General features: G+C 39.4%; 1 protein-coding gene across 2 annotated transcripts; it reads left to right on the top strand.

Moving 5' to 3' along the window:
• Positions 1–306: 306 nt before the first annotated feature.
• traf2a (Tnf receptor-associated factor 2a) lies at positions 307–26097 on the top strand. Of its 2 annotated transcripts, XM_076730775.1 has the most exons (10): positions 307–634; positions 3173–3251; positions 3685–3783; positions 7316–7477; positions 8102–8176; positions 8305–8379; positions 12891–13373; positions 16106–16283; positions 16418–16566; positions 23880–26097. In XM_076730775.1, exons 1-10 carry the CDS (start codon positions 447–449, stop codon positions 24096–24098), a joined length of 1707 nt encoding a protein of 568 aa, XP_076586890.1. In that variant the 5' UTR covers positions 307–446; the 3' UTR covers positions 24099–26097. The 2 variants fall into 2 exon arrangements, with proteins under 2 accessions (XP_076586890.1, XP_076586891.1); XM_076730776.1 differs by lacking the exon at positions 8305–8379 and having other exon boundaries at positions 23880–24241.
• Positions 26098–27072: the final 975 nt, after the last annotated feature.

Genomic DNA, 27072 nt, shown 5'->3' with positions numbered 1-27072 from the left:
ATTCTTTACAGTGCAGAGACATCCTGATAAATTCAAAGACCTTACTTTTATTTTGAAGACAACATGACAACGCTTCCGAGATTATGCTGGATAAATGTCGCTAACTTGCCGCAGTTTTATCCTATCCAATGTAGCCTGCTTCCTAGTACCACTCGCCTTGATGCTCTTCTATCGGGCTTGCGGCCCCTAGCGGTAGACGTAGTAACCTACAATTCAACATAGCATCCTCAGCTGTCACTTTTATCACATGCAAACGCCTTGTTTATTTGTTGCATATGAGGATCAAACATCGTTACGCGTCCTTAACACAAGCAAGAACACGTATTTTAATAACGTATCAAAGAACAATGACTCATTGATGGCGATTATTTCTAAAATTACATCTAGCTGTATTTGCGGTCTTGAACACACCCCGCTGAGTACCCCGATATTGTTCAAGGGGAATAATGGCTGCACAGGAGCCGTCTCCACCATCTTCCCTGGAAGGTAACAAACCGGGCTTCCCAAAGAAGATTCTGGCCAACAACCTTGAAGACAAGCATTTGTGCAATTCGTGTCAGAAGATCCTAAGAAGGCCTTTGCAGGCTCAGTGTGGTCATCGCTTTTGTTCGTTCTGTTTCAACAAAATTGTGAGGTGAGTACTGTCATGGTTGCCAGTAAGCTAGCTGGATGTGTGGTCTGTATGAGCAATCACAACTTGCCACCATCCTCCTGCAAATATCTTTCAGTTGAACGCCGCCCTGCTTACTATCACACTTAACGCTGCTTACCAGTACAAGGACAAGTTAAGCTGTTTAGATTCTAGAGACCTGCAGAAAAATTCGGCATGCAGGTGATTCGCCAGTCACCACTTGATTCCATTAAAATGTCAATTCGTGTGATGGGATGTCAGGTAGCCTCATAGTCAAGTCCCGCTAACCTCTGTTGTGATTGTGCGGAGCAAGCAGTGCAAATGTGGGAGACTTGAACTTGACAGTGTGTTGCGATGACGTTAAATAAGATCGGTACGTATGCCGAATTTACGAGAAGGTCTGACAGCTGTGAAAGCCTTTCCAATACATTCCACTCAGTGTGGTTTTTAGGCGATGAGCGAGCCGACATTAAACTGGGCGTTTTTTTTTTTTAAAGGAGATTTGGATGACCTTTATCCAATAGTAGATAACGTGACCCGACTGGAGTCTGTCCAACCCATGACAGATGTGTACTTGTTTATGGCTTTTTTACTCGTAGGAACGAGAATACACCAGAATTTCTTTCATTCTTTAACTCGTGATACAGAAAGAAGAATAACGTAAAAAAAAAATTCCCCATATTATTAATATTTTTCCTATTCGGACAAACAGCGCAGTGAGAAGACAGAAGTAACATCACTGATTCCTTTTTTCTTACACTGCGCATGTGTGTGATGGACGCAATTATTCCTTTTTCAGTTTAATTTGCATTTTAGTTGAATAGTTTTTGGTGCAAATACCACCAAGAGTAATGATGGCAGCCACAGCAAGACTTGACCTGTCTGAAATCTTAGTTAAGCACATGCTCTCCAAAAACAAAAACAAAAAAAACAAAACAAAACAAAACAAAAAACCCCCCAAAACCTGTGGCCCATCAGATGCTGTGACTTGCTGGAATTACAATGGATGTGGCAGTGTATCACACTGTGATAAATACTCCACTCCCAGTAAAAGCCCTACATTGTAAACGGTACTTAATGTACTTCAACTACTTTATATACTGTTGGCTGATTGAATCCACAGCAATGCATCATATTCTGTGAGATCACTGTATGTTTGTAGTGTCACTGTCCTGTGAGAACCATGTATCTGTTTTCAGCTTTGTGATGCTGCATTTTCCAGGAAATCCAAGAGGCCTTTTAAAGAGTTTATTTATCCTAAGAAGTAGGAGAACAAGGAGAACCCATAATGGAACTCTTCATCCTTCAGTTGATCACAACATTCAGAATCAGCACATGTGGGGATACATGGTTTTGGCAGGACAGTCAGGGTATGAACAATTCTAATCTTTAAAAGTAACATACTCAAATGTAGTGGAGTAAAGAGTAAAGAGTTCAGCATTTTTTCCGACATGTGGAGTAGACGTATAAAGTTGCATAAAATGTAAATACTCCAGTAAAGTAGAAGTAATGTGATCAGTGGAGTACAGTATGTGACTGCACTAAACACAATGTAATAAATAAACTCAATAAGCTGAACTTTCTTAAATCACACAGTTGTAGTGTCACAGATTTCGGTGTAACACTGGTACAGTAGATATGACCAAGTAATCAGGTGACTTCAGTGTAAATCAAGGTGTGTTGACTCTGGTTACCACCAATTATTGAAGCCTGCTTTTGTGTTTCTAAATATATATAATAAAGACATTAAAGTAGCTCCTGTGTTATGATCTTACTCTCTCTTGTAGGAGGTCCGTCTGTCTAAATCTAAGCTGCAATTGTTCTTACATCGTCCATATTCCTAAACACATTTGTATTTAATAAAATTCTCAAAACTAAATGATGCTCAGGAAACATGGTGTCAGATCATATTCCCACATGCAGTAGGAGTGCTGGTTTCACGTGTTGGTGTACACTGTACCTGAAGGAGAACTTGTCATGGTAAATATACAGTGACGGAGAGGGTTGAGGGTGGATGTTAGCACAAGCCTAAAAGCCTTTTTCCCCCAGGTCCCCCTAATAAGATAATGCGATCATGCAGTCGCAGTGGTATGGCAACTGATTACTGACCAAGTGCATGTAAACAGGGTTTTACAGCCAGAAGACTAACCCATATAAACACGTTAGTCTTTCCTTGTTATGACATTTCTTGCAGTAGTCTGGTTTCTGGTGTGAATGTTCATGTGAGCTGCAACAGGTCACCTTCAGACTTTACTATTTTATTCTATGAAGTTTAGGCAGTAAAGCAAGTGTGTTCTTCTTCAGTATCTTCTTTAGTGAAAAAGTAGACTACAGTTTTTGTGAAAATGTCGTTGAAAGCCCAGACGAAACCTGGAATTGAGATTTTATTGTCATACTCACAGATCCTACAGTCAGGGAGCGAACTGGACACATTCAGACAGGATTTGGAAAGCAGTGATGGTGATATCTATATAGTCTGACACATGGTGCATGACGTCATATACTCACACTCATGTCATGTCACGTTGTCCTCTCTTCAAGTTCTGGACCACAGAAATGCGGTGCTTGCATCAAAGAAGACTTGTTTGAGGAACCCACCTCCATTCTCAAGCAAGGTTGTGTAAGTACATTTTCTTCGGCTACATGGCATCTTTTTCAGAGTTCATCAGAGTTACATTCAAGACAGTTTGTTTGGCCAGGTTTGGTGTTTTTGGTTAGCAGGTGATGAGAGCCAATATTTTTCTAAATCTGAAACCCTTCAAAATGAGCTCGAGAGCACTGGAACATCATAGAGTACAGAGCTAGCAAAACATAACATTTTGTGAGTGCTCTGTAACTCTTGGCAGTGGAGACAATAGATGGAGCGACTACAGTTCCGTGTCCCTAGAATGACCATATGTGCTGGAGAAATTGGATCCAGGGGAGAAAAGTGAGCTCATAATATCTTGATCCTCAGTAAAGCGGTGCAGAGTGTTTGTAACAGTAACCTTTACACTGTAACCGAAGACACAAACCAGACCGCAGCTGACAACATCCTCTGTCTCTCTGTGCAGGCGTTCCCTGACAATGCAGCTCGGAGAGAAGTGGAGGCCTTGGCAGCTGTCTGTCCCAATGAAGGATGCACGTGGACTGGAACTATCAAAGAATTTGAGGTGCACACTAATGCAAAGCAGGCTGGGAAATGAACACCTGCAAATAGTCAAATGTCCATTTAATGTAGACTGTGGCTTGTGTCTTTGTTTGCTCTCCAAGCCACTTCATGGGAGTGTGTGTGTGTGTGTGTGTGTGTGTGTGTGTGTGTGTGTGTGTGTGTGTGTGTGTGTGTGTATACACGCGCGTGCACCTCTGCCCTTTCAAAATCCCTGCAGTTGTTTCTTTATGCTATCATGGATGATGTTCCTGCCACTGATCTCATTTTGATAGTTCTCAGCTCTACATTTGCTAAATGACTGTGGCACAGTGCACAGAAATGGATGCCGCGTGTAGTCCGGCGTAATCTGATCTGAGTGATACCAGCCTCACTGTTTATTGTTTACTCTCCTACAGTCTGTCAGAGTTGGATGAATTTATGGCTAATGCGCACCCAACATTTCCAACTGCTGCTGCTTCACAATGAAAGTGTTCAACTGGACAAACGCTGAGTGGTCTTCTCTGTAAAGTGGCTACAGGAAACCCAGTGTACTTGTTTGGCTGCAATCGTCATCAGAAATGTTGGTCAGTGGATCGCAAATACTGCAGGGAGTAATGGAAGTGCTGTAGGGAACAGCCTCCACACTCCACGCTCCGTGCACATCCTGACATCAGGGTCACGTCCACAAAGCTTCCTGGTGCAAAAATTTGCTCTGACAATTTTCCCAAATCGCTGCTAAGCTAGGACTCCTTCCGAGGAATGTTTAGGCTAAGTGAGAGCTTAGGAGTGATTTTGGAAAATTCTCAGAGAAATTCTGAGTAAGGGAGGGACTGAAACTATTGCTTTTGTGAGGAGGCGTGGTTGGTGCTGTTTGCTAGGTATGACACGTTTAAAAAGGTGTGATTGGTTGATAAAAAGACGTGTTGTCTGAGTAGTACTGGACAGTGAAATCGATAGGCTGGGGCATAGACTTTAGTCTCTATTAAGACATGGTACAGTTCTGAATATTGTTTTATTTAATGAACATTGTACATTGTATTCTGTACTTTAAAAGTAGCAGAACACAAGGCCTACTGGTGCAGTAAGCTGTTCATGTGCTCAGAGGTGTTATGCTTATGTTAACTATGCTGATAACGTTAGCACATGATTTATTTGAATGGCCTGTTAACGGGGAAAAATGGCTCAGTTTTCATCAATTTCCATGACTGCTGGCGTCAGAGTCATTGCGTTGGGTGTGAGATGTGAGTGCATCTCTAATGAGATCAACCACAAACATTATCCCTCATTGAGTGTTTCAGGAATATTTCTCTTACCTCTGTGTCTTTCCACCATTTTCTGCTCTACTTCAGAAACTCTTACGTCCCCTAAAAGTCCTCCCCCTCCTAACAGTTTTTTTTTTTTTTTTTTTGGAAGGACCTTAAGGGCTAAGATGCTATGCGAATAACTTTGATCTTTACCAGCATCTAGTCTGAACTTTAAGAGGAAATTCAGAATTTTCTTAGAAATTTGTCGCTAGCAGCAGCTCTTGCTGAATATGACCCCAGGACTTCATTTGTGCTCTCAAATCAGTACTTCATGAGCGAAACATAACATTTAACACAAGTTATATCAAAGATAACAGAACATGGCTCAACAAAGAAACAGGCTAAATCTGGACCATACACAAGAATATCCTTCCAAAATACAACACAACTGCATAAAATCCAAGCAGCTCATTCGGACAACATTGTTCATTGCCTGACCACTATCACTGTGCTCATCAAAACATTGCCCTATGGCACCCTCTCATTCATTTGAATGGAACCAGGCCTTTAACACAGAGGGATCCAGCTTGTACTGCAACACAATGCGATATAATATGGCAAGGTCCTGTGTTGGCCAGTCACATCCATGCGAGCACACATTTACTTTGTAATGTGAACACAAACACACACTTCTGCTCTTTACCACCTGATCCTCGCCACCAAAGATAAACTGATTTCTGTTGTAATAACTTTGTTGTAAAATCCCTCCTCATAGTATCATAAGCAGTGTTTTGGTGTTGGTTCAGATTTCTATCCCATGGATCTTTTATTCACACTGAGCCTCTTAAATCATCTCACTGGTATGTGAAGAAAAAAAGTACACCCCCACCAACATATTTTGTATATTTTTTAACACAGGGCTTCATTCAGTGTATGTGACAATTGATTTAGAATAACTTGCTCCTGTCATAAAATACAGAACAGTGAAGGGAATTATGCCAAATTATTTGAGTGGGAAAGATACTCAAAGTTTTTTTTTTTTTTTTTTTTTAATTCTTCTCCTGATTTGGAAAAAAGCAGCTCACCCCTCCCAGTATCTGAAATTAAGTGCTGAGTTGGTCGAACTCACAACTCTACAATGAATGACAGGAAGACACCAAGAATAAGAATTGAGTGTGGTGAACTCTAACTGAAAATTTCTGTATATGGAATGAAAAAACAAACAAACAAACAAAGAATTGCAGAATGCAGGAGTCACATGACCAGACGTGCTCTAAAGAGCTCAGCATGAAATCTCAAAACACAAATGAAAGTCCAGTGCTGTCCCATGCTGAAAAGACAGAGAAAGCTGTGTCAGCATGTGCTCTCACTCTGTGCTACCAATGAACACTTTCACACAGCTTATGTGGTTTTTACTCACAATGTGTCATAGTAACTGTGGACTGAAGGGACGTGTGTGCATTCTTGACATCATGTTAGTGACGTTCCAATCTAACCCGCAGTCAGCGTAGAAGACGGCAACATGAGAGACCCATCTGGAAATACTTCATGATATGTACCCAACTAATATTCTCCTTTCCAAACTCAACTTAATGACAGTGATAAGGATTTTGTGCGACTGAGCCTGAATGATTGATTCACTTATTTTATGATTGTAGTCAAATGTCTTCCTCTTGCAATGGTGTCTTTTCATTTTCTCAGTGAGCACTTCAGAAATTCTCTACATTAAATTGGAATGGTGTTACTTTTTTAATTTTAAAAACTCAGATAGGAATAATTATCTCAATTTGATCATTTTATGGGGAAAATTTCTGTAATATCTGTAATTTTGATGGAATTTTTTGAGCTCCCAATTTCTCTGCCTTTAAATGTGAAGTGTTTTTCCCACTAAATGTGTCAATTAAACAAACAAAAAAGACAGTTAACCACTATGAACTAAATTTAGGATTTATTTATTGATTATTTTCTGATCAATATCACATATGCAATTCTTAGACATGTTTTGTGTATTATTTTGTTTAGATTTTTTAACTTATTCTTTTTAACTTAAAGGTTTGTTACCTTAAACGCTGACATTATTTCATTATGTACTGGAAAAAAAAAAACAGCTTGTATCGATGACGTCATCTGGTCTTTTTCAAGTTTAACCCAAGTGTCAGATACATACTTATATACACATACACCACCTGGTGGCAATTTTCAGTCAGTGACATCAGTGACATCATCAAGTCAAAGGTAAACCCAAGTTCATCAACAATATTTGAACATTAGAAAAAAATGTTTAAAGGACTGTTTGTTGGTCACCCGCAGGCCAGCCATGAGGGCAACTGTGACTTCATGATCATCCTGTGTCCTTCCTGTAAAGAGCTGATGAGAGCCAACGAACAGGAGCGCCACAATGAGAGAGAATGTCCAGAGAGGACACTCAACTGCAAATACTGCAAAGAACCCTTCCTGTTAAAGAACATCAAGGTCAGGCTCCTTCGTGTTATCCAAATCAAACACTGTTCGGCTGTTGTGTCTGTGTGTGACTTGATGTAGGGAGTTGTTCTTTCAGGCACATATTGCATTGTGATATTCTAACATGATACTTGCAGCCTTATTTAGGCCTTAGGCTTATAGAGACTGATGTTACCATCAGTGTATGTTATTAAGTGTCTGTGATTAAATATTCTAAACTAGAGGTTCACTTATTAGCTTTCCCAGAGCATTCAACTTCCACTCCCGGCCATCCTCAGAAACTGTAACTGTCTCACGATCTGAAAATACATGATACACACACTTCTAGAACCGTTGTGACTTACACTTCCTGAGGATGCTATCTCTGCTGGCCACCACAGGTAAATGTCCATAAACCTTAGAAATCACAGAGAAAAGACACTCTTTACAACTCCAGAACTTACTCCAGAATCATCAGGTTTTTAAGTTTTCTTTGGTTTCATTAGCAAGAATGATCTTCTTTTTAAAAAAAATCGGCAAATATTTTGTGTTTAGAACTGAAGAAGAAAAAATGCAGGAAAAGTGAAGGAGGCTGAGTTTAGACAACTGCCCTAGGATAAGATGTTTCCTTGTGAACTAACTTTACTTTGTGTTTAGGCTCATGATGAAATCTGTCCAAAGTACCCCATGATTTGTGAAGGCTGTGCAAAGAAAAAGATCCCCAGAGAAAAGGTACCCCAGATATTTATTTGATGGAAATTTTCATAATTCTGATCTCATTTACCATTTAGCTAGGGATCAAATTCTACATTCTACATATTCTACAGATCATTGGCTTCTTTCATTTTTTTGTTTTGCAGTATGTGGACCATATTAAGTTCTGCAGTAAATTTAAAGCACCATGCAGATTTCATGTTGTTGGCTGCGATACGTCTGTAAGTAGACACTTTTGTCATAATTTGCTATATGTGTAACAATGGCTAATGTGATAACTACTGTATCATGTAATAACTTGAAAAATTCAGCAAAATCTCCCTCTCAGTTGATAGTTTCTAAACTCAAATTTTCAGACTGATGATGTAACTAAAGGAATGAATAACATGATTTTTCCCAACACTATATAATTTCTTAAATTATGGTAAAAATAACATTGTATTATGTTCATAGAACAGTCTTTATTACATTTAGAACGTTTCCTTAGTTTGCCAAGGTATTACTTTATTCAACAGTTATTACAGAATATTTTGCCACATGCCTGTAAATTAATCATGTGCTGTTGATTATGAACCGTGTGTCAGTGTGTACGTGTGTGCATGTGTGAGTGTGTTTGTGCAGAACGCCTATATGAAGTGTTCACCTAACTCATGTGTTCGGATTTCAGAATAACACATGAAATGCTTGTGTTAATGCTTTGGCACTGATCGACAGAGAGAGTGAAAACAATTTGTGGAGACGTATGTGGAAATATAAAACCTAAATTTGATGACAGTATTTGTCCCTTCGTGTCACTCTTCAGTAGAAGCACCCTTGGTAGCAGTAACAGCCTTGAACCATTGCACTCCTGTAAGATTGCTGCACTCTCATTGGACAGTTCCAATGTTTACGTTACCCACAATGCAACTCAACAATTGTTTGGTCAGAAATTCGGGTGTCTTATGCCAGATGCAGCAAATGTAGCCTGGAGCACCAGAGATCTGATGACCTCTCAAGCTAGATTTTTTTTTCATTTTGAGTCTTCAACCCCAACTGATCCTGACTCGAGTGACATCACTTAAGGACATTAATGCAGCTTCAGATAGCTCCTTCTAAAGACACCAAATAACTTTTTTCACATAAGCAGTGGTTCTCCCCGACATCTGAAAACAGACTCAGATGTGTAAAGTGGGTGCAGTTCCACTCTAAAACGGATGTGGATCGGTCCTCTGCTCTTCCTCTGTTCTTCTTTACAAAACTGTTCAAACTTTTTCAAATTGAAATCAAATTATTTAACTAAGAAAACTCAATTTCCTGAAGAAGACTGTGAAATGTGGTTAAAAGCAACAACAATGCTTGTATGCGGACTTTGAATTAAGATTTTTTTTTGTTTGGAGGGGTCAAAGTGCTGTTTCCAAGGTCAAGAATCAACTTTCATTTTCTGTCAAATATAGAGACCATGTGAGAAGAGCAGTTTTTATAAATTTTTTTGAGATCTGACTCAACTGCTCCAGGACATTATTTCTGACATTCTTCTCATGCAGCTTTGGCATTATGTTTTATTTTTATTTTGTTTATTTCATCTTTCTTATTTGCTGGAAAATAGCTCCTGTGCCAGTGGTGGTTTCCTTGCAGCAGGTCCTCTAGATTCCTTTGACCTTTGCTCCAGGGCCTGCTGCACAGAAACATTCTCATAGCATGATGCTGTCAGTACCATGCTTCATGCTGGGGATGCCATGTTTATGATGATTCTGCCATGTATGGCTGACATGGCAAAACAGTATTAATTTCTCATCATTAAAACTGATGAAAAATATACACTGATGACCTTTTTTAACAACTAAACTGAATAAAATAACATTTGAAAATGAGACCTCATTTTTTCTCATCTTCTGTGGGGTGGTCTGCTGGGGCAGCCACATTTTGCGTGGTGTCAGGAAGAGTCTTAACAAACTGGTCAAGAAGGCCAGCTCTGTCCTGGGATGCCCCCTTGAACTGGTGGAGGTAGTGGGACAAAGGGAGATGATGGCTAAGCTATCCCTATGCTATCCATGTCCCACCTGACGTAAGACACTGTGACAGCAATGGACAGCTCCTTCAGGGACAGGCTGCTTCACCCACAGTGTGTGAAGGAGAGACACTGCAGCTCCTTCCTTTCTGCTGCTGTCAGACTTTCCAATCAACACTGCTCTGAGCAGACTACACACACACACACACACACACACACACACACACACACACACACACACACCTGACAAATTCACTCAGGTGCAACATCACTGTATGTCAGATATTCTCCATGTGCAAAAATGTGAACTCAACCATTGCCTTGTTTAATTTATTGTATTATTTACTTATTTATAATGGTTATTTTCATTTTTTTTTTATTGATGCTTCTTGCTATTTATCTGCTTTGCTGCTGTTCTGTTTGCATCTGTGAATCACACATTGAAACTTATGATTAGTAAAAAGGTATCCTCAAAGCTATTTCTTTCTCACAGTTGATTTAACTGCAGACCTATTGCACTATTAGCACCATCTTGCTTTGAGTAACATCTCTCTCAGTAATATTACCAACATAACCAGATGGAAAACACAGTTTTTATTGACAAGCTTCAGGAAACCAGATGGGACAAACTACATTTATAAAAAGGTATGCTAATGTAACATTATGAAGGGATGTGGACGTGGATGTAACGTCATTGTTACTTTTAGTCAGCTGTTTTTCACCTTCCTGTCATTCATTCCCTGTAGATTTTTGTCGAAGAAATATTACTGAGTTAATGTTATCTGACTTTGTACCTTCTACTCTTAAGCGAAACCAAACAAGACAATGAACAGTATTTTAGTGAGTGAGTACCACTGAAAACCTCTGAAAATTTAAGTTTTAATACTTGAGATGAGATGAGACACTTTATGATGTGGTTGGAAAATATGCTCTACGAGCTAGTTGTTTCCATTTACACACCAGCCCATAGTGGCCTTGCTCACCAGTACCCACTTCAGGGGACTCACTATTCAAGGATGACCTTACATATACCAGATTTACAAGTGTGCCACATTTTTGCAGTTTCGTTACGGTTGACCTTACTGTGCTCACTTGCTCCCTTTTACATTTTCTTGCATCCTTTCCTTCAATGGTCCCTTTCATTATCATTAGTTTTGATTAGTTTGACATGTTTTCATCGTCATCCTTTTGGTTTTGATAGGAAACGGACTAATCAACTATTGGACCATCTGGATACAAGTGTATTTAAACCTAAAATCAATTGCACACCTTCATAAGATAGGATGAGATATAGCTTTATTGATCGCATGCTGGGGAAATTAGGATGTTACAGACAGCAAGCAATAAAAGCAGGACTAAAAAGGAGATGAAGAAAAGGACAAATAGACTATAAAAAGGGATACAAAATAAAAAAAATCAACAACATATATGTACATAACTTACAAAAGGAGTAGGTGCGTTGACACAGTGCTAGAGTTGAACAGTCTGACAGCTGTAGTGTTCCTGCTTACACACTGGATGCAGCAGTCTGCTACTGAAGGAGCTGCTTAAGCCCCCCACTGTCTCATGCAGGGGGTGAGAGGGGTTCTCCATGATCAATGTCAGCTTGGCTAACATCCCCCTCTCACCCACCTCCTCGACGGTGTCCAGAGGACAGTCCAGGACAGAGCCAGCTCTCCTGACCAGTGTGTTCAGTCTTTTTCTGTCCCTCTCAGAGCTTCCACCACCCCAGCAGACCACTGCATAGATGCCACCACAGTATCATATAATGTTTTGAACAGTGTCCTTCATACTCTAAAGGACCTCAGTCTTCTTGGCAGATGGAGACAACTTTGGCTTTTCTTGTACAGGACATCTGTGTTTTAAGTCCAATTCAGTTTGTTGTTGAGGTGAACACCTAGGTATTTATAATTGCCCACAATCTCAATGTTCAAACCCTGGATTTTCACTAGTGCAGTCTGTGGCACCTTCCTACAGAAGTCTATCACCATCTGCTTTGTCTTGCTGGCGTTTATGTGCAGGTGGTTCAGTTCACACCATTTGACAAAGTTGGTGATAACTTCCCTGTATTCCAGTTCGTTCTCCTGTGATACACATCCAATGATGGCTGTATCATTGAAGAACTTCTGGAGGTGACAGCTGTCTGTGTTGTGTCTGAAGTCTAATATGTAAAGGGTGAAGAGGAGAGGAGAGAGCACTGTACCCTGCAGAGCCCCTATGCTGCAAACTACCACATCAGACACACAGTTGTGAAGCCTCACATACTGTGGTCTGTTGGTGAGGTAGTTGATGGTCCACACAGCCAGGTGGCAGTCTACTCCAGCTCCTACCAGCTTCCCCCTGAGCAGTGATGTTTGGATTGTGTTGAAAGCACTTGAAAGCAGTCAATACACATGGAATGTCTCCATTTAACTTAAAAACGTGACTCGTAAAAATATGTCATGGCAAATGGTGGGAATGTTTTACATTTGTACTCAGTTTGTGAGATCACTATGATTTTTAAAAGCATTTTTTCTGTTGTTCAGTGTCAGTGTGGTTAACCAAAACCTGAAAAACTGAAAAACACTTTGTGTGGTGTATATATCCATTATTAGTTCCATTTTTTCTTTGCTGTATGCTCTTACTTTTTCTTCTGTGGCACAGTTTCTCATGTGTCATTAAAATGTCACTTCTGTTAGTATGTAATGGATGGTGACTATTTATGTTCCTAATGTGTTTCTGCTTGTATCCTTCTTTGACACCAAGGTGGAGAAAGAAAAGATCCATGACCATGAGCGGCAGTGTTCATATGAACACCTCAACCTTCTCCTGCATTTCATCATGGGCATCAAGGTGAGCCTGGAGAGCCTGCAGCCCCAGAGTTTGGAGGTCGCCAGTCACAAGCTGCAGGAGCTTCACCAATCCCTAAGGGATCTGGAGCTGAAGATGAGCCAGGTGGCTGGGGGTGGTGCAGCTCCCGTGCAGGGTGCATGCGCTCCGTCCCTGGCCACCTCCTTCACCCCACTACCCAGTGCTATAGGTGCTGCGCTGGAGCTGCAACTCCAGAGCGAAAAGACCAAGGTGGCCGAGCTGAGCCGGCGCTGCCAGGAGCTGGAGCTCAAAGTGAACACATTTGAGAACATTGTCTGCGTCCTCAACAGAGAGATGGAGCGCTCCTGCACCACCATGGAGGCCTACAACCGCCAGCACCGACTAGACCAGGACAAGATCGAGATCCTCAACAACAAGGTGACAAAATAAGACATGATCTGTGCATCCCAGCTGTGACTTCCACTAGACTATGTTGCAATCTTTATTATCCTTGAGGGAAATTAGTTTGTCAAGGCACCAGAAATTCAGTTAAGTTCAGTGACACTGTGTCTGTAGCTCCATCTTGTTTTTTTTCTAAAAGGGCATAATATTAGCTTTTTCTTTTTTTTTTTTTTTTTTTTTAACAAATTTTATTGATTTTCAACATATGCATATGACATAAAATACAATCTGCCATCATCTGAGGTACAGAAAGTGATCAAAGACAGACAGAAATAAACATGATAAAACAGGATATTGCCATCCATTTGACCCTAAAAGGTGAGTCTTCAAGCCATCAGTCCCACATACATCCCCCACATCGTACACAGGGCCCCCACCGTATACACCACTCCACGTACAGTATGCACATAACACTCATCAGTTCAATCACAGTCACATCAGCTTCCCACACAGTGGGCAATAATACTTCAGGCAAACAAAACAAAACAAAACAAAACAAAACAAAAAAACAACAAGGTTTTGCAGTGTGCAGGTTTCAAATTGAAGGCACTTGTGCATTTCTCTCAGGTGAATTTGACCACTGTAATGAGAACTGACCCCTCATCACTAACTGAGTCAAAGCATCAGGTAGGTAGTTAAGCAGAGGAGCCCACATCTCATCAAAGGACCTTTCATTACCCCTCATGACTGCACTGAGTCTTTCATGGGGGAGGACCTGGAATATCTCCCTGTACCACAAGGTGGCAGTAGGTGGTTTATCATTGATCCAGTTAATTAAAATGCATTTTCTGGCCAGTAATAACAATTTGTCACATAATTTAAACTTCAAGCGGGTCATGGTCAATTCCCTTGAAGGTAGGCCGAGGATGAAAAAGCCAGGGTCCTTCCCCACCTTTACCTGAAAGATGCCACTCAGTTCTTGAGAGATTGTACCCCAAAATCTTCTGATGAATTTGCATTGCCAGAAATAATGATAATACGTTCCAGACTCCCTGAGACACTTAATACATAGAGGAGAAATCCGACGGTCCATCTTATTTAATCTGTATGGAGTTAGGTGTAAACGGTGCAGTATCTTGTACTGTGTTTCTCTCAATCTGTTGCATGTAAAGGTGGCCTCCTGCCAGTCATCCTCAATATATTCTGTGTCAAAATCTCTCTCCCACTTCCGCGCAATGCTTGTGATATTGCCTGTATTAAGAGAGTACAGTAGTGCATAGAAGCAAGAAATAAAACCGGTGACACCTTTTCGTGAAATAAGGAACCTCTCAACCTCATTGTACATGACCAGACCAGGAGGGGATAGGGTCTTAGATCCAATAAAGTGTCTGATCTGAAGAAAGCCAAAGTGATGTTCTTTAGGGATGCTGAATTTGGACTGCAGTTGTTGGAAAGTCATTAACATCAAATTGTCATATAAGTCTCCAATCACACGTGCCCCATTATCGTGCCACCTGTCAAAAATACTAATATGGAGACCCGGGGGAAAATCCTGATTTCTTGTAAGAGGGGTCAGAAACGAGGCATAACCCCCTCTGCCTAGGTGTTTACAGATCTTCTCCCACACTCTAATTGTGTTGTATAAAATTGGATTACTCTTGATGTCCCGGTGCAGCTTTTTCTTATCACCCATGACCAAGCTCCATAGCGAGGAGGGCAGAGAGGACCATGAGTCTAGACAGGGCTTGGAGTCCAGATGAGCATGCAGCCACTCCCACAAGAAGCGAGCGTGGCATGCCCAGTTATAATAGGTTATGTTTGGTAGGCCAAGGCCACCTTCATCTGAGGGTAACTGTAATATTTTAATTTTCTGTCTGGGTCTTTTGCCATGCCATATGAATTTAGAGAATGCCCTCTCTATATCAAAAGCAATCTTTTTGGAGATCCATAAGGATAACATTTGTAGGGGATATAATAACCTAGGCAATATATTCATTTTAATTAAACTAATGCGCCCCATAAAGGATAACGGGAGGTCATGCCATCTGTCTAAGTCCCTCTTTATTGTAGCTACTATAGGAGAGAAATTAAGCTTCCATAGCTCAGTCAGATCTGGTGAGACTTTTATCCCAAGGTAGGTGAAGCCTGTAGGGGAGAATTTAAAGGGGGAGTTGGTGAGTGAAGCCAGATCGGTAGAGCCTAATGGCATAGCCTCAGATTTTCCATAGTTAATCTTGTAACCTGAGAATGAGCTGAAGTCCTGAATAATAGAGAGAATAGCTGGTATAGATAAATCTGGTTTAGTCAAAAATAGCAGGATGTCGTCGGCATACAGGGCTATTTTATGGGTTTTCCCTCCCATCGTCACCCCATGTACGTCCTTATGTTGTCTTATAGCCTCCGCTAGGGGTTCGACTGCTAGCGCGAAGAGTAGTGGGGACAGGGGGCAGCCCTGTCTCATCCCTCTATGCAGTGGAAAAGGTGGTGATTGCATGCCACCAGTGACAACACAGGCCTGTGGGGCCTGCTTTTTCAAAACAACTTGTGCAAATGATTGCTCTAATATTCTATTTATTCGTATCTTAACACAATTATACCTATGTTTAGCTCATAGAATCATTGCTGAAAGCTTGATCAAGTATTTGCTCATCATATTTGTCACATTACACTACAGCAGTCTACTTATCAAGAAGCACTGGTTTTGGTCTCACTGAACACTCAAAGATAGCTTGTTAAGTTAAGTGAACTGTCTTGTTGCTGTGCTGCAGGTTCGTCAGCTGGAGAGGACGGTGAGTCTGAGGGACCTGTCCATCGTGGAGATGGATGGGAAAATGAGGGAGATGTCCGCTGCCACATACGACGGCATCTTTGTCTGGAAGATTTCAGATTTCACCAAAAAGAGGCAGGATGCCGTGGCTGGCCGTGCCCCGGCTATGTTCTCTCCTGGTAACAACTTCCTATGATGACTAACATCTGAGTTGTAATCCACACAGTTATGAGGCATATGTCTTAGTAAGGATTTTCACTTCTACCTGAGTAAAAGATATCATTACACTTTATTGGTGCATTATGTTTTCCAGCCTTTTATACCAGTAAATACGGCTACAAGATGTGCCTCCGGATCTACCTGAATGGTGATGGGACAGGCCGTGGCACCCACTTATCTCTGTTTTTTGTGGTGATGAGAGGACACAGTGACGCACTTCTCAAGTGGCCTTTTAATCAGAAGGTAACATTCATTATAATCAGGTGTGTCTGTGTATATATGTATACTGTAAATGTGTATGTGTGTGTGTTTGTGTGTGTATATATGTATGTGTGTATGTATGTGCATGCACTGTATACAGTATATGTATGTGGGGTGGAAATAACAGAAAATAATTAATGAAAATGGAGTTGATGAAAATTCATTTTAATTGAGAAATAGAGGGATAAAAATGGATGGGAAATGAAAAATTGAGTGATAACGTCAAGCCGATTTGAATAAGATACTCGTGATATGATGAAAACAGAGCCATGTTTGATCATTACATTCATTCATTACAAACATTCGTCATTCCAAACACAAAATTGCCATCCATCATTAAAGTAAAATTACTTCAATGGTGAGAGTAACAAAAACTAATTGAATAAAATGAAAGTGATGAAAATGCCCCTGAAATTAATAGTGGAAGTGATAAAATGCATGTAAATTGAACAATAGAGTGATAAATTGTCCACAATTCAACATTCACAATACCCGGCTGACATTTGTTTACAGTGACAGGAGAATTTATTCTTATTTATGTCCTTTTTATCATTTTTCCCTTCCACTGACAAAAACGCTACTGTCATGTTTATAATGTTATCAGCCGTTTTTAAAATTAATGCAACATTGAGGCAACTCACAGATTACGTCTCTCAGTGACCCACAGATTGCTAATGTCTGTTAACAATGACAAAGGTCCAGACAAGCTACTGTAGTAAAAATATTTAGTCCAAAACAATATAATAATCCACAGAAAGAGGTTTGCTCCCTTCAAATTAGCAATGATGTGCCCCATTACTACTTCTGGAAACATGTGTAGACGGCCTTTATCTTCTCTCCAGTTACTCTGTGGAGTCTCAGGTTTCAAATGACTCCTCACTTGACCAATCACAGATTTTGAAGATGACTGATGAGACAATGAACACACTGATATGTCACTTCAGTGGGTTATTGACAGCTCCTGTCACCCCAAATCAAGATTTTCAGTGCTCATAGGGATATTCCTCACAATCTGAAGTGATGAATATTGAAAACTGCTTCAATTAAGGATATATAGCCAAAATATAATTACAGATACATTAAATATGAGCATAATTGGCCAAAATGTAGATTTCATGAATAGGATTAGAGATAGTTATGTAGACAAATATAATATGTGGAATCTTTTGGAGAACATCTAGATATACCATTAGAGAACAAATGAAAATTTCCAGTGTCTGTGGTATTATTATCAGTTTTTATCAAACTTGGATTGGGGTAATGCTTTATGCTGTGGTTCCATTGTTAGTCACCTGCAAGCATCTATTTGCAAAAAAAATATTTGGGTGGAAAAAAAAGACCTTATATTTCAGTGTGGTTAAACTTCTATTATTCAATATCAGTAGCACTTACAGTGGGGCGACAAAGCTTCAGAGTGATCCCTTTCAAAACAGACTAAAACCATGCGTGTGCTGCAAATAGTTCAAGATTAGCTTCAATCGACTTTAGGTATGACCTTGGATAGTTGGATAGTTTTAGGCTGGAATGATATGAGGTTACAGCAGGTTTAATTATGCCCAAAATATCAATCAAAAATGACTCCCACTGACTGACTATCTATGCAAGTTTTTGGCTCTCAACTTGCAGGCCTGGGGTACATTCAGCAAAACATAGCAAAAACATTTATTTAAATGCAAACGCTGACGAGTTGAGCACCCTGCTGTGTTAGCGTGTGCTCACAGCCTTAGTACGTCTGGGTTTTTGTGTTGTTGCTGTAACACCTCTGAAACACCCACTAAATGAGAGAAACATGGTTCATGTAGCTCAAAAGTTCCAAAGCAATCCACGCTGTCAACCTGTTTGTTCAACATTGATTTCACTTATATTCAATGGAGCATTTTTTCTGGGGAGAGAGAGACAGTGTTAATCAGTTTTTCTGTGTTTAGTTTTGGGAAGAGGGACTGCTCCCATAATGTACAATATATTTCCAACAGTGGTGGAAAGTAACTGATTAAGTGCTGTACTTTAGTACAGGTCAAGGTACCTGTACTTTACTTAAATATTTCCACTTGCTGCTACTTTCTACTTCTACTCCACTACATTTCAGAGGCAAATATTGTACTTTTTACTCCACTACAACTTATGATAATTTGCAGGTGATATAAAATACAGTCATAAATGAATTATGATATAATATTATCGACAGGAGGATCCCCAGAGTGAAATCACAAACCGCCCACCAGAATAAAACAATTAGCTCCACATATAGCAGCTGCAACATTAATGCTTGGAACAGAGTATTTCTACACTGCGGCTACTGAGTACTTTTCCACCACTGATTTACAGTATATATGTATGAATATTTTTCCCGTGCTTCTATGGTCACAATGACACTAATGTTAAGACATTCTCTTAAACATGGACAGCAAACGAATATCAATGAATGCCAGCAACTGTTCATTTTAAGCCAAAAGGAAGTTTGATTAATATGCAAAATAAAAAAGGCAACTGTTTGCATTCAACAAAACATTTTATTCTATCACATACAGGGAGAGGGTAGATCAGTTTTTCCTTGAATGGACAGAAACTCATTCGACCTCCTACAGGGAGAGACAGATGGCAGAAAGCGGGCCGGGAAAGACACACAAGTGTTCAGAATTGTCTTTACATTCTTCCACCACAATAGCAGGAAGAAAAGGAGATGTGGGCAGCTGGCTGTGAGCGCTCAATAAACATCACTGCATGATCACTGCTCCAAACATCCACAGATGCACACACACACAAGAATCACTGAGCAAAAAGGCCACACCACCAGTAATGCTGCAGTTACTGGAATGTTTTGATGACGGTGTTCCACTGCCAGAAGCAGACCATGTCATAGACCCAGAGGAGATGCAGCACTTATTATTATTATTATAATTGTTGCAGGTGCTTACATTTATTTCCACAAAAGGGACTGATGGATGAGACAAAGGTCTCACATAAATGGAAAAAAATATGAAACATGGCTCTGTTTTCCTCATATCACGACTGTTTTAATCAAATCGGCTTTAGACAAATCAATTAATTTTTCACACACATATACAGTGGTGTGAAAAAGTGTTTGCCCCCTTCCTGGTTTCTTCTTTTTTGGCACACTTAAATGGTTTGTCACACTTAAATGTTTCCGATTATCAAACAAATTTAAATATTAGACAAAGATAACACAAGACAACATATATAACATATATATACACATATAACACATATATATACCTGATTTCAAAACAGCATAACGTTAAAAGTGACACGTCTTTAGTATTTCAAGTGAGATTACTTTTTTTTATTTCTATCTTTATAGTTTTAAAATAACGAAAAGGAAAAGGGCCTGAGGCTAAAATTTGGGCACCCTGCATCGTCAGCAGTGACAAGTATCACCGCTTGTAAAAGTTGTTGTAGCCAGCTAGGAGTCCTTCAGGTCTTGCTTGTAGGACTTTTGCCTGTGTTTCCTTTCAAAAGGCTTCTAATTCTGTGAGATTCTTGGGCTGTCTTCATGTACTGCTATTTTGAGGTCTAGCCACAGTTTTTGATGGTGTTTAAGTCAGAGGACTGCAACGGCCAAAACCTTCAGTTTGTCCCTCTTTCGGTAGTCCATTGTGGACTTTAAGGTATGTTTAGGATCATTATTCTGTTGCACAACCCTGTTTTCAAAAAAGTTGGGGCGCTGTGTAAAATGTAAATTGAAACAGAAGGTGATGATTTGCAAAACACTGAAACCCCATATTGAAAAAAGCACAAAGACAATATATAAAATGTTGACAATGAGAAATTTCATTGTTTTTTGAAAGTATATCCTCATGATAAATTGATCCCCACAGATTTCAAAAAAGTTGGGACAGTACCAACAAAAGACTGGACATGCTGACACTGAATTGGGTGAACTGGCAACAGGTTCGTAACATGATTGAGTATAAAAAGAGCATCCAGAGAGGCTGACTCTTTCTGAAGTAAAGATAGGGAGGGGTTCCCCACTCTGTGACAGACTGCACTGGCAAATAGTGCAACAACTTAAGAATAATATTTCTCAATGTAAAATTGCAAAGAATTTGGGATTTCATTGTCTATAGTACATAATGTCATTAAAAGATTCAGAGAATCTGAAGAAATCTTTGTACACAAGGGACAAGGATGAAAACCAATATTGGCTAGCCGTGATCTTCAGGCCCTTAGATGGCACTGCATTGAAAATAGACACGATTCTGTCGTGGACATCTCTACATGGGCTCAGGAACACCTCCAAAAACCATCGTCTGTGGACTCAGTTCATCACTGCAGCCACAAACACAAACTGAAACCCTACCACGCAAAGAGGAAACTGTATATAAAACAGATCCAGAAATGCCTCTGCCTTTTCAGGCCCCGAGCCCTTTTCAGATGGACTGAGGCGAAGTGGAAAACTGTCCTGTGGTCTGACGAGTCAAAATTTGAAATTCATTTTGGAAATTGTGGATGCCACATCCTCCAGGCTAACGAGGAGAGGGACCATGCGGCTTGTTATCAGTGCATTGTCCAAAACCAGCATCCGTGATGGTATGGGGGTATATTAGTGCATAGGGCATGGGTAACCTGCACATTTGTGAAGGCGCCATTAATGCTGAACAATATAAAGTGGTTTTGGAGCAACAAATGCTTTTTCAGAGGTGGTCTTGCTTATTTCAGCAAGACGATGCCAAATGACATTCTGCACGTGTTACAACAACATAGCACCATAGTAAAAGAGTGTGGGCGCTAAACTGGCCTGCCTGCAGTCCTGACTTGTCACCCATTGAAAATATTTTGCACATTATGAAACGTGAAATATGACAAAGGAGACCCTGAACTGTTGAGCAGCTGAAATCGTGCATAAAGCAAGAATGGAAAAACATTCCACTTTCAAAAATACAGCAACATTGGTCTCCTCAGTTCCCAAATGCTTACAGTGTGTAGAGTGTTATTAAAAGAGCTGATGCGACAGAGTGGCATACATGATGCTGTCCCAGCTTTTTTCAGTCATGTTGTTGCCATCAAATTCTAAACGTGGATATCATTTTCAGCGATAAAATTTCTCAGTTTCAACATTTGTATATGTTGTATTTGTGCTATTTTCAAGTACATTTCATCACATTCTGTTTCTATTTAGACTTTATACAGTGTCCCAACTTTTTTGGAAACAGGGTTGTGGAAGCCATCCTCCTCTGTCTTCAGCTTTTTACAGACAGTCTGATGCTTGATTGCAGAATTTGCTGGTATTTAATTGAATCCATTCTTCTCTCTACCAGTGAAATGTTCCTCGCGCCACTGCATGCAACACAAGCCCAAAGCATGATCAATCCACCCCCATGCTTGACAGTTGGAGAGTTGTTTTATTCATGAAATTCTACACCCTTTTCATCCAAATATAACTTAGTTCATTGTGGCCAAGAAGGTCTAATTTAACTTCATTAGTCCACAGGACTTGTTTCCAAAATGCATCAGGCTTATTTAGATGTTCCTTTGCAAACTTTTGATGCAGAATTTTGTCGTGAGGACACAAGAAAGGTTTCCCTCTGTTGATTCTTCCATGAAGGTGATATTTGTGCAGGTGTCATTGCACAGTGGAGCAGTGCTCAACCATTCCAGAGTCTGCTAAATCTTCCTGAAGGTCTTTTGCAGTCAAACACAGGGTTTGATTTGCCCTTCTTGTAATCCAACCAGCAGTTCTCTTAGAAAGTTTTCTTGGTTTTCCAAACCCCAGCTTGACCTCCACTGTTCATGTTCACTGCCATTTCTGATGAAACAGCTACTTGAAAATACTTGGGGCATCAGTTATTTTCATTTTCAGCTGAGCAGCTGCTTAGAGGAGCCCACGGCTACTGAATGTTGGAACAAGGTTTGAGGGGTCAGAGTATTTATGAAGCTTTGAAATTTGCATTACCTGGCCTTTCCTAACACTGATTATAATCACGCTATAGCCCTAATAAGGTGAGAGACCTTGGTAAAAGTTATCTGAGAGCTCAAATCTCTAGGGGTGCTCAAACATTTGCATGGTGCTCCTTTCCTTTTTTCACTCTAAATTGTAAAAAAGCAAAAAATAGTACACCAATGTTGAAGAGGGTGTTTAATCCATAACTTTAATCCAACTTGTTGGAGATCAGTCTGTCATCGTCTCACTCAACTATTCACAGCAACATAGATTTTGACCAGGGGTGCCCAAATGTTTTCACACAACCGTATATATCTGTATCTATATCTCTATCTCTATCTATATCTATATCTATATATGTCTATCTATCTATATAGCTATATCTATCTATCTATACAGATAGATAAATATATCTATATATATATCTATATGTGTGTGTGTGTGTGTGTGTGTGTGTGTGTGTGTATCTGTATATGTACATATGAATTGATGTAGTGTATTGTGTAGAACAGTCCTCTGCAGCTGCCTGTCTTTCTTACAGCTCGGTATTGTTCTTTATTTACTAATGCACACCCGCTTTTGAGCAATCCAATCAAATCTCAAGGACTGCATTTCCCTCTTGTCACCAAACGCCATCCACCATCTTAAATGCTTGGCATGAAGTCCAAAACAGGTTAATGGGCTCTGTCCAAATTCAAAGTTATGGCTACCAACACCTGGAAAGCCTGCTAACCAACACCTTGTATCTTGTCTGTGTTACCTATACACAAACAGAAATGTAAAAAATAACAATTTGTGGATTCAGAAGAAGTTAAGTATTTTGAAGTTTCTGTTCTTGAAAGTGTTAAAGTAAAAAACCAACCTGTGTGGAGCTTTAGAAATGCAGGTGTATTTTTGAACTTAAGACAGAACCGCTAGCTGTTTTTCCTTGTTAACAGACTTTATGCTAAGCTATGCTATCGACATCCTGATTCTAGTTTCAAATGTAATCCTCGACCTTTCAACTCTAACTCTCTCTTTATATATATATATATATATATATATATATATATATATATGTTATTTTGTTTTGTTAATCATCTCAAGTCATTTTCTAATTTGTTAGCAGTTGTTTGTTTTTAAATAACTTTGAAATCCAGCAGCAGCCTGTTGTTTTGTTTTGATGTTGTTTTTAGATTTTGTTTCAGATATAGTGGGTTGTGATTACACCAATATTCGTTATTTATTTGAATTACCTTTGCTATGATCCATTACTAGTTTAGAATATACTTATAATAATATTATAACTAGCACTTTAAACTGTCGTCATTTTTAAGACTGGAACTGTATTTGTGGGTCAGCTTCACTTTTTTTGTAAGAGCAGATGTAAGGCTAGACTCCTAACGTGTGTGCCCAGGTCACCCTAATGCTGCTCGACCAGAACAACAGAGAGCACATAATCGATGCGTTCCGGCCCGACATCTCCTCCTCGTCCTTTCAGAGACCCGTCAGCGATATGAACATTGCCAGTGGCTGCCCGCTCTTCTGTCCGCTCTCCAAGCTGGACTCTAAAAACTCCTACATACGTGATGATACCATCTTCATCAAAGCCATTGTAGACCTCACTGGGCTCTAGGCAAACAACAAGGGCATAAATCCAACCCTGCCTTTTTATTACTACTAAGCTGTTTGAATCACCAGGTTTTTGTAGCTGGCATTTCTCTTTGGGGTCCGTCTAGTTCTTTTGGTTTTTGTATGGATTGTTTGTGGCAATATGCAAGACCGGAGCAGGAAACTGTTTTTTTTTTTTTTTTTTTTTTTTTGTCTACAGTGGCAGGTGGTTTTCGAGACTCCCTTACCCACTGTAACTATTGTACCAATCAAATTGAGTTTGTATTTGACAAAAACATAGATTACCTACCAAAGTGACTGGAGTGAACATACTATATTCTATATGCCAGTATTTTGGTAGTGACAAGTGTCAATTTTCCATCCTGCAGAAGACCCTCAAACAGCATTTGAACTGATAGAAGCATTCCAAGACCTAGGTAGAGTATTATGCTTGTGAAATAAGTAGACAACGAAGATGACATTGTCTCTACTCTCCAGTGATCATCCTATGGCTTCTTGTACCATTGATAAGGCTCATCATGTTAAGTTTTGCACAGAAAAATGACCTGACTTTTAAAAGAGGAGCAGATACGTTTGATGAGGACTTTCTGTTTATTCACATTCAAACATTGTTTCCTGCTGCAGTGTAACAAAAAGCAGTTATTGCTGCTAAATGCTGGTGATGTCCCAAAATAATTGGGCCTTAGCAAGTAGTTAGAATAATTACCATAATACAAATCCCTCAAAATCATTAAAGCTGCATTAATGCTTTTGGTCACTTTGGGCTAAATTCCACAACATGAATTCCACATTTGACATATTATAGTCTTAAAAAGTTGATTTGGCAAACATGTTAGCAAAATATTACTTATTTACACATCCGGCAGAGACAGAAGAACATTGGCATTTATTGGGAGTGGTGTCTCTGGCAGCTTGAAATGTAAGTGCAATATTCTCTCCTTTTAGCTCTGTTTCAGTCTCCACCAACTCCTGAGAAAAATATCTGGCTCTTAAACTTGCTATGCTTTACTATATTCACCAGCTAGTTGTTAACTTTATCTGTCAGCAGGTCGGATACAGTGGGTTTCTTGGAGTGGAAAATCACAACAATAAGATAAAAGATGCTTAAAAAGCAGCACAGAGCTGAGGGGAGCTGCAGAATTGAGGTTAGAATTCTGTTTAGGCACTGTTCCGCTATGAGTGACCCCTTCCATGTTATGTTAATTAATTGGCCCATTGTCAATATATAAAATTGATGGTGCAGCTTAAAAAAAAAAAAAAAATCTGTTCAACTAAGTGCTTGTGATGCAAACAGTATTTTTGTTATCTGATTTTCACCTGGGTTTTTGTATTGTATTTTTGTATTGTTAATGTTTGAAATTTCTAACACCAATACATTTTCAGATTTTTTTTAAATTAAAAACTGAAAATAATGAGCCTTAGACCAGTGACACCATAGCTATGTAAATCAAACAGCCTACAAACACAGTGATAGATCAAGCAGCTATGTGCTCACTGTTTGCGTGCACTGCTTAACATTTGGTTAACTAATAATTTTCATTGCATTTACAAAAGGGGAGTTCCGATGACAGTGTGACCCATGTAGCCTTCAGAGTATCCCTCAGCTTTGCACACAGTTTGCGGTGCATTTGGACTTTTAACTTGTTTACTGTTTCTTAACATCTTTGCCTCCAACTCTCAAGCTCTTCAGTTCAATGGTAATCATTTGTGGTGGTGGACATTGCTTGAATTCCATGAATTCTGAGTGCAGTATCTCAGTTGTGAATGTTGTCATGTGTGAACTGTTCATTTCTTTGCTGTTAGTTGTGTGTGTTAGTTTGCATGTTGGATCTCTGGAACATGCACCATAGCTTGCAACAGTTTCTGGGCTGTTTTTCCCAGAAACCAATGGTAGTCAAGCTGATTTTCCCAAACGGAAATATGACATATTTTAGTAATTACATATATAAAAACATATATTTGCATACAAGTTCTGATAGATCCAATAAATATCTTTTGATATTAAACTTTGGCTTTTTTTATATTTATTGTCTGCATATTTACAGTTTATTTGACCATTTTACCAAGGATGTGTTGAGTTTTATTTTTGCAATTTATAGTGTTAAATAACATGCATATGTACGAATATTGAAATGGACAAAATAGAATATTAAATGTCCAATGATTTTGTACATATTTACCTACATGAGAGGTATATCAAAATATGTCCACTGCAGTGTCTTCACAAAGTATTCAAATCCATTTTCTTCTACATTTTGTGGTGTTGCCGAATTGAAGTTTTCCAAACTTAATGTATTCATAATGACCAAAGTGCAAATATTTTTGTGTCCTAGTAGTAAGAGTGTGGTGCGATCTAAATGGTTATATGGGTGGGTTGGTTGACAATTTGGTTCAAGACCTCATCTTAGACTCTTTTGTGTTGTTTAGAAGAAGATCATATTGTAACTACCAATAACTATACTGTTGTAATATGCATGATGGGTTATTTACAACACACTCTGAGTTCTGTGGTGATGCAAAGGGAACCTGATTCATCAGACCAGACATATACCCTGTCGAGGTTTAATGGTGGACTAGCAAAGAATTATTGTGAGACCCTTGAAGGTTGTGATCACTGTTTATCTATATAGGGCTGCCTCCAATATGGCAAACATTTTTTCTGTTGCTCTGTAGCCTGTGTCCCGATAATCAATCTTAGAAATTAGCATGTTTTCTACAAGCTTTTTCATGAACACTCAATTTCTTAATGCGTTTCCTAAAGCAGCACTTAATAGTGAGTGCATGCACATTGCATTAAGAGCTTCATAACGTTGTCTCTCTGCGATGCTGAATACAGTTTGAAATAACTTAAATAACATATTTAATGGTCTATAAAGTGTTTTAAACAAAACAAAAAATGTTTAATACTTGCAGTAAACGATGTACTTGCTGCCCTTTATTCATGTTATTGGATGGAAGTCTGTTTAAGAAAGTAAACT

The sequence above is a fragment of the Chaetodon auriga genome, chromosome 5 (genome assembly GCF_051107435.1).
Source record: "Chaetodon auriga isolate fChaAug3 chromosome 5, fChaAug3.hap1, whole genome shotgun sequence".
NCBI classification, from domain to species: Eukaryota; Metazoa; Chordata; class Actinopteri; order Chaetodontiformes; family Chaetodontidae; genus Chaetodon; species Chaetodon auriga.
Note: the sequence above shows the minus strand (reverse complement) of the source record. Positions and strands in the feature narration are given on the sequence as shown.

Bases quoted from the DNA above. Each gene is read 5' to 3' on its own strand.
- traf2a (XM_076730775.1), top strand. From the start codon at position 447: ATGGCTGCACAGGAGCCGTCTCCACCATCTTCCCTGGAAGGTAACAAA. The intron at 635-3,172 runs GTGAGTACTGTC...CCTCTCTTCAAG, and splicing joins TGTTTCAACAAAATTGTGAG to TTCTGGACCACAGAAATGCG. The intron at 8,177-8,304 runs GTACCCCAGATA...TTTGTTTTGCAG, and splicing joins AAAAGATCCCCAGAGAAAAG to TATGTGGACCATATTAAGTT.